This window comes from Gymnoscopelus braueri, assembly GCF_963280865.1.
Source record: "Gymnoscopelus braueri genome assembly, chromosome: 12".
NCBI classification, from domain to species: Eukaryota; Metazoa; Chordata; class Actinopteri; order Myctophiformes; family Myctophidae; genus Gymnoscopelus; species Gymnoscopelus braueri.
Genome location: NC_137614.1, coordinates 17,822,656 through 17,830,563, shown reverse-complemented (window position 1 = coordinate 17,830,563; position 7,908 = coordinate 17,822,656). Strand labels below are relative to the sequence as shown.

At 41.7% G+C, this 7,908-nt stretch overlaps 1 protein-coding gene across 2 annotated transcripts in view; it reads right to left on the bottom strand.

Moving 5' to 3' along the window:
• Positions 1-6,562, bottom strand: part of LOC308097705 (TOX high mobility group box family member 2-like) — a 98,214-nt gene extending 91,652 nt beyond the window's left edge. For both annotated transcript variants that reach the window (XM_080445677.1, XM_080445678.1), the window contains exon 1: positions 5,843-6,562. In XM_080445677.1, coding sequence (XP_080301803.1) covers positions 5,843-5,947 — 105 coding nt within the window. In that variant the 5' untranslated portion in view covers positions 5,948-6,562. The remainder of the gene's footprint in view (positions 1-5,842) is intronic.
• Positions 6,563-7,908: the final 1,346 nt, after the last annotated feature.

Genomic DNA, 7,908 nt, shown 5'->3' with positions numbered 1-7,908 from the left:
CATGAATGGCCCTGAGTTAGCATGCGTGTGCACAGTGCGCACACAAGCGTGCGTGCAAATGCGCGCGGGTGCACACACACACACACACACACACACACACACACACACACACACACACACACACACACACACACGCACGCACACACGCACACACGCACACACACGCACACACACACACACACACACACACACACACACACACACACACACACACACACACACACACACACACACACACACACACCCTGTACTGGGCCACTGATTACTTCAACCCATTTGACTCTCACTCATCCTTTCACTCTCTCTGTCTCTCTCTGATTCTCTCTGTCTTTTTCACTCTTCCTCATGCTCTCTCTCTCTCTCTCTCTCTCTCTCTCTCTCTCTCTTCATTTATTTCTCTCTCTCTCACCCCCTCCCTCTCTCTTTCACTCTGCCTGTCACATACCACAGAGTTTGTCATTAGCTAATAGCAACAGCATCGCTAGGCCCTGGGACATCAACATATACACAGCGGCATGCATTACTCATAGAGTGCTTCATTTTCCAGACATAAAAGTGTTCTTTACAAAAGCCCTCCAGGTGCCGCAAATAAGTCTTTATTTTAAGATTTATTTTTGGCATTTTTATGCTTCAGATAGGCCAGTATGTAGAGAGATAGGAACCAAGGCCAGAGAGAGAGAGAAGATACATGCGAGACAAGACGGGGGTCAGATTCGAACCAGAGTCCTCATGATCACAAGGAACATAGGTCTGTGCACTAACTGGCTGAGCCACCAGGCACACCCACAAATAGATCTTCAGAATAAAAGTTGTTGTAATACATAACATATATTAAAAACAACATATGAACAAGTCTGTTTCCCGTGCATAATGAAGGAGCTTGTCTGAGATCAAAAGTAACCAGCAGATGAGCAATGAAACCTGACAGCGAGGTGATAAGGAGGAAATCTAATTGATTGAATATGTTAATTCAAAGTAATCGAACCTCCGCTGCTCAACATAATACAAGGGAGATCCAATAATATAAAACAACGAGATACAGCATTCAAATAAAGCAGATCATTCCCCCGGAACGGCCAGCCTTATCTACGGTACAGGAGACCACCAAGAAACAAAGGCTGCTCTTCAGTCGTGCCCTATCTAAGCAGATATCAGTTGTTGGGAGGATATATGAGCTGGGTGGGGCCTGGGTGTACAAACAACACAGGCCCTTGCTCTTGAGCTCCATCCTATTGCCATGCTGTAGAAAGCTATAGCGCATGAGCGGCGGCAGCCAGCACTGTTTGATTAAGGTATTCAAATAAAGCAGCAGACAGTGTGTACCCTTATTTCCCAGAGCAAACCGAAAGAGCTGGATGGACGAATGGAATGGCCATGCTATAATTACAGTTGTAGCCTACATGTTGTTGTACGTGACAAAGACCCAGTATAGGAGCCCCGTACACTTTTCATTTCATCTGTCCTCTGGTATTTCTAGAAACTGCATTCTGTATTAAGTTGTAATTACCGCGCTTGCTGCAGGGCACACAGTGAGGTTTCGCTGCAGCATGTAGGTACCACAACATTGTGCCATGTACTGTAGCATGTAAAGGTACTGTAACTGCAGAGCGCAATAAAAAACGTGGCACAGTTTCATATTACCATCACTGCACAAAGCCATGTAGTAATGACAGTGTTTGATGTTATTTCTGGGCTGTGGGAGAGCACCACAGAGAAAGAGAGGGATGGAGAGAGAAAGAGTGAGTGAGAGACACAGTAGGGCATTGAAAGTATTGACGAGGTATTTGTGGGTCTGTTAATCGTCTCAATCAGCACATAACGACTTTAACCCTGGCATTCTTATTTTGGGCATCCCCTTATAGGATTTTTTTGGAAAATCTTTTAACATTTGAACACACAATTTGAATAATATAGGGCTGAAGTGGTTAACGCATCTTGACTATTCTCTTTAACTGTCCATCCTTTTCTTTATATTCTCTCCAGCCAAATGGTGATCAGTGTAATTCTATAAGCTAGTTGAGTGCAGTTTGCCTTCAAACGCTGACTGATTTAGACCCTGTGGAGGCAAGCAGCAAGATTTGGACATTATTCAAAAATCAATGGCCAATATGTTAGTGGGTATATTAAAATGAGACCTGTAAAATGGCCCATATATCCTGCATTCAAGATGTTTTCATCAATAAATGAATGCACCGCCACCAGCTGCAGTTGTTCACATGGCTATTGATGATTGTACTGATAATGACCCCCTTAGATTCAATAAGGTGTGGAAAATTGAATCTTGCAAAGGTAATGGTGATCATCATAACATGCACATGTGCTTTGATGAAAGAACAAAAGGCCAGGTTCCAACTCCAAATGAGCAGTTTAAATTTGACAAGGACTGAAAGTGTGGCATTGCCAAACATGTGTTCCCTGCCAGTGCAGCTAAACTTTCTAATTACTCTAAAAAAGGTTTGTGACCACACATGGTCCTGATAATAAGCACACAAAAAGCTTAACATATAAAGACAGAAATAGAGGAAAATACTCACGTTTTCCAATTAAGAGGTTACATGCATGTCTGTGTGTGTGTGTGTGTGTGTGTGTGTGTGTGTGTGTGTGTGTGTGTGTGTGTGTGTGTGTGTGTGTGTGTGTGTGTGTGTGTGTGTGTGTGTGTGTGTGTGTGAGTAACTCAGATTAACATCGTTAATATCTTGTTAATTTCTGAGCGATAAAGGGAGAAATGTTTTCTCAGGCTGCAAATTGCCTTTTATTTCTTAATTCTTTGTTGAATACTGGAGAGAAGTAATCTCTCCAAGTTTCAAAGATATGTTTTGGCTTGAGAGCAGGCAGAAAAACCTCTAACCAAAACCTCTCTTTCTCATCATGCTGTGACGCACGGTGTGATGCCTGTCAGTATGAAATGTGTTATAAGAATTAAATTACCTTACCAACACGACATTCCCATGTATGTTTGACCGAGAGCCACACCAACATTCTCTGGTGACACACTAAACAAATTAACAAACAAGCCACAAACACTGACCAAAAGATGAAGAAGGATTATTGTCACTGTCAGGCAGAAACCTTGTATATCCAACACTGTTACTTTTCAGAAAGAAGGTATAAAGGTATAATATACATTTTACAGACTTAAGCACAAATAGCAGATCTACCACTCACACCGAGTTTGTTTGTTGGTGACATGGAAAAAAATCTAAATCAAAGTTGAAATAAGGAGATACAAGGTTTCTGCCTGACAGCATCCGTGCACAAAATATCGGTTGACCCTAAAACACTATGACTACTTATTTGCCTAGTTCCTGCTTTGAAAGCGAGCCATAGGCGGAATATGAGCTGGGTGATCAGTGGCTTTCAGTGATGATTAGAAGTGGTCTGATCTGATGGCCAGATATATTGCCCAGTGCCTACATAAGAAATCAAATGCCCCTCTAATGTCACAGCCAGTCTGGAGGGGAGGAACTTGACCTAATGCTCCATGATAACAGGACACCACACGATCCCCAGTATCCCTCCAGCCTCATTTGCAATGCTAGGCAAGGTAGTTTGTGTTACACGTGTGATGATAGCAAATTATATCTCCCCTTGTGGGAAGAACACCACCCCCATCCTAGCACAGCAGTGCATGCATTATTCTGTGCTCATTCTAACTTAAGTATTCTCAAATGAATAGGAGTTTTTAGCCCCCCACCCCACCCCCGGGGACTTTACACCTTCACACCTGTCACCATACTGTAGTTGTACGTTCGCAGTTCTCACCGTAATAGCGCCCTAATCATTTCATATCTATTTTCTTTTGTTTTTTGGGGATTGAGGCGCAGTGTGTGTTATGTCAGCGTATTCTGGATTATCCGCATGGATCCTAATTCATTTGACCTACAAAAAGATATTCTATGTATGTGGGGTAGACAGCTACACAGTAAAAAACCCTGCCTGGGTGTTACTTTAACTCTGAGAGTACAATTATGGACCCTTACATTTGTGTATTTCATGTGCAAAAAGTAGCCTCTCAGTACTCTGCATTATCAGAAAATGTTTTATGAAGACAATATTTCACCAGTGATCTGTTGTGGCTTGCTGAAGACTGTGAACAGTTTTCCTTGTTCTAGCCCTTCACAGTAAAATCACCAGTGTTCATTTAACTCTGTGTATAGCTACAAATGGTACCAAAATCTGTCCACTCTCAGAGTTAAGTTAACACTCAGGATAATAGTGTATTCCTTATTTGAATCATAACCTGTTCTAGCAAACCTGTGAAAAACCAATTACAGCCACCTTTATTCATAAGAGGGATCACAATTATTTTTCAAGAACTATGGGCTGATTACTGGAATATTGCTTATAGAGATTTTCCATTGCCCACGCTGTCTAAGATAAGCACATCAAGAGCATGCATTGTATCCATCGCCTCATTGACACCAAGATGATCTTTGTCAGGCGGACAGCAAACCAACCTCTAAACTTCAGCAGAGAGAGCCTATACCTACATTTAAAAAGCCTGTTGATTTGCAGATGTGTAATTCATGGTAAGTGATGACAACATAACTCAGTTCAAGGATTGCACATGCCAGAGGTAAAAGTTAAGTAACAGCACTTAATCTGCTAATGTAACTGTTTTAGTCGTTTTCAGTGTTCTTCAACAAGTTTTCCTAATTTTTTAATTGGTTGTTTCAATAGAAGTGGATTCCAGGGACTCTCTGGGTTCCTTTAAGGGGGGTCTAAATTGACCCTTACAAGTCTGTAACTCTGCCAGTAGGCCTATACATAACGGGTCCATTTGGTTCCATTTGTATACTGGCAGAGACTGAGTTAAGAGGAGACCTTGAAATGTATAAGTTTGAGAACCATTGCGATAAACCACGCCACCTGCGCACTTTGGAGAGAGTCAGAGCAGGTCACAAACCAAAAAACCGCGGGGTGTCAAAAAAAAAGAAAAAAAGAGTAGCCAGTGCTTATATCGGTTGGTCTGTGTTTTGTCCCTTACAAAGTAATTAACACCACATTACTGGGCACGCATCCATTTTTATCATTAAACTCGCAGCGGGACACCATGTTGGCTATAAGAAATCATTCAGCGGGAAGATGATGTCTGAGCATTGAGCGGGTGTAGCGGGGCAGACAGTATGGATTCTATACAGCCCCCGTGGTATTCCACACAACATAAGTCCCAGTCAAACATCGGGTGGGACCACTTATTGCCAGCTTTCTCTCTCTCTCTCTCTCTCTCTCTCTCTCTCTCTGCTACCACCACCACAACTGCACAGTATATGAAAGAGAGAGAATAACATAATAACCACGTTGGGTTTGAAGGAAGAAAAAAAAAAGTTAGGCGGTGTAATTTTCAAGAACAAAATGCAGGATGATTACAGGGCTTCACGTCTAAAAACTCCAAAAGTAATGACAATTGTGTTTTTTTCGGGTCCAAACTAAATTTAAAAAAAACGGCAAACCTATAAGTTCCTGTCATCTTGTTGGTTGACACTTGACATGGTAGTTCTATTATTTTTTTTGGAAGAAGAAGCTTTTCTGAAACAAGTGCGCGCGCCTATGGATACAATTATGTGTCAGTCAGTCTATGGATACAATGTGTCAGTCAGTCAGTCAGTCAGTCAGTCAGTCAGTCTATGGATACAATGTTTGTCTATCTATGGATACAATCAATGTGTCAGTCAGTCAGTCCGTGCATTTGCATTGCGTAAATGTTGAACGCTGTTGAACAAGATTCAGAGGCAGGTGAGACAATACAGTCATGGAAATGTAGGCATTCAGGCATTATGCGCGCTTATAAAACAAAACAAAAAAACACGCACGCCCGCTACACAGGCTTACTACCATTTACCTTGTTCGCGTGGTAATAGTCCAACGAGCTCAGACAACTTGGATCAGTCGGCAGAGAACAACCCACCACACTTGACGGGGGCGCAGGGTAAAATCTCACGTCCATCTGATCAGGATGAGCAAGTCTGAAGGCATGAAACCACTTTCAAGTGTTCTTTTGACTCGCTATTGTTGTTTAACCATACAACAAGAAAAAAAGAAAAAAAGAAAAAGAAAGAAACGGAGAGAAAGAAAGAAAGTGGGTTGAGTTTTCTCTTCACTCTTCTCCTCTGCTCACATCCGTTCTCCGACCGAACTTCGGCACCAACTCTCTCTATGCTGATGATGCGCAGTCCTTCTCTCAGAGCCACCGGGCACCCAGACCACTGTCAGGATGCGAAACACTTGCACAGAAGCAGCAAGAGTGCAAAAAAAGACATTGATGTGCACGTGTTGGTTTAGCAAAAACTAATCCTCTGTTCCGGAACAAATGTATATTAAAGCAAAACCTCCAACTTATAAATCCTTTCTTATTTTTTTGGGGTCTTTTTTTTTCTCTCCTTTCTTGGTCTTTTTTTCTCCTTCTTTTTGCAACACGCTCAACACGAGCCCATCAATTTGTGAGCTTTCTATTATTTCCACACTGGTTCTCTCAGTACTCCTCCATAGGCTTTGTTATGGAGGTGCATATTGTTGCATTGGTTCCAGTCAGGACAGAAGTAGTGGCTGCACTGTGTGTGCTTCCCTGTGCCATGCGACCTCTGCCGATAACACACGGGAGAGAGGAGCAGCGTTGCCAGGTTTTGCGAGAGAAATAAGCAAGTAAGCAACTAGGTTTATGTGAAAACAAGCCCAAAAGAAGCAACTATAGGCTGAGCACTTTAAACACTTTAGTTTATACAGTGCGTTGGTGGAATGCAACACGTTGTGAGCTTGTAGATCGGCTATTTTCAAAAATATCTTGAAAAGAAGTGAAATAACATTTGGAATATTATATATATGGGGGAAAAAAACAATCAGATGGGGGTCTGCTGAGAAATACATTAATTTGGGGCGTCCTTTGGCATGCAAATGTTTGAGGACTGTTCAAACAATAATTAAAATATAATATACAAAATAACTACACTTTAAAAACAAGCCCAGAAAAACCGCAACCCGCAACATTTTTTGATGAATTGAATACACAGGAGTCAGGACCCCAATGGAAACAATAGTGCTTTCTTGGGTTTAATCCTTTTAGCATCCTTTTGCTACAGAAACTACAGAAACTGTACTTTCTGTGCTTTTTTGCAAACTGTTAATAAAGGGATTCAATCAATCAATCACCAATATTTAAAAGCAACTTTACAGAAAAACAAGCCCAAAGTCGCTTATAATAAGCCGACATGGCAACACTGGGAAAGAGGAGCGGAGGGAACAGGGAAAAAGGGGGAGGGGTAGAATGGTGGCTGCCTTGGCAACCGCTCTCCCCCTTCTGCAAGTGCGCGATTCTGATTAGCTGGAAATGTAGTTGTGCATGTGCATGTGCACGGATGTGCATTATTATAAAGCACATGCACTCTGCTTCTGCATGCTGGCGCTTCCAAAAGGGTTCCATTTGGCTTATTGTGCCAAAACGAACAGGAGGGAGGTTGGATAGACACTCTCCCTGCAGTTAGAACATGTTTTTATGTGCTTTTTTTTTTGCATACATATAACTTAAACTTGTGTTTAATGCCGAGAGCATCAGATTATGCAAAATCCCATCTATGGCACTGTCTGTCTGCACAGCCTAGGAATTTCAAGGCAGTGAGGCAAAATTACAGGTTTGGATAAGACTGGTGTGCACTACTAGTCTTACTATACAAAATGTTTGTGTTTGCATATTCATATGCATATGCTAAACAAGTCTGCGAGACAATTTTATGCTTTCCTACTTACTCAGTAGATTTATGTCGATGTTTCGTGTATTTTAATGCACTCAATTAGCCTGCTTGCAGGACTTGATTCCCAATCACTCTAAAGTTGTTTTTGTTTTTCCAGTTGGGCTTGCATAGCCTTTTCAAATTATTTTTACACTTATACAGGCTTGTTTTGATCAAAATGGAT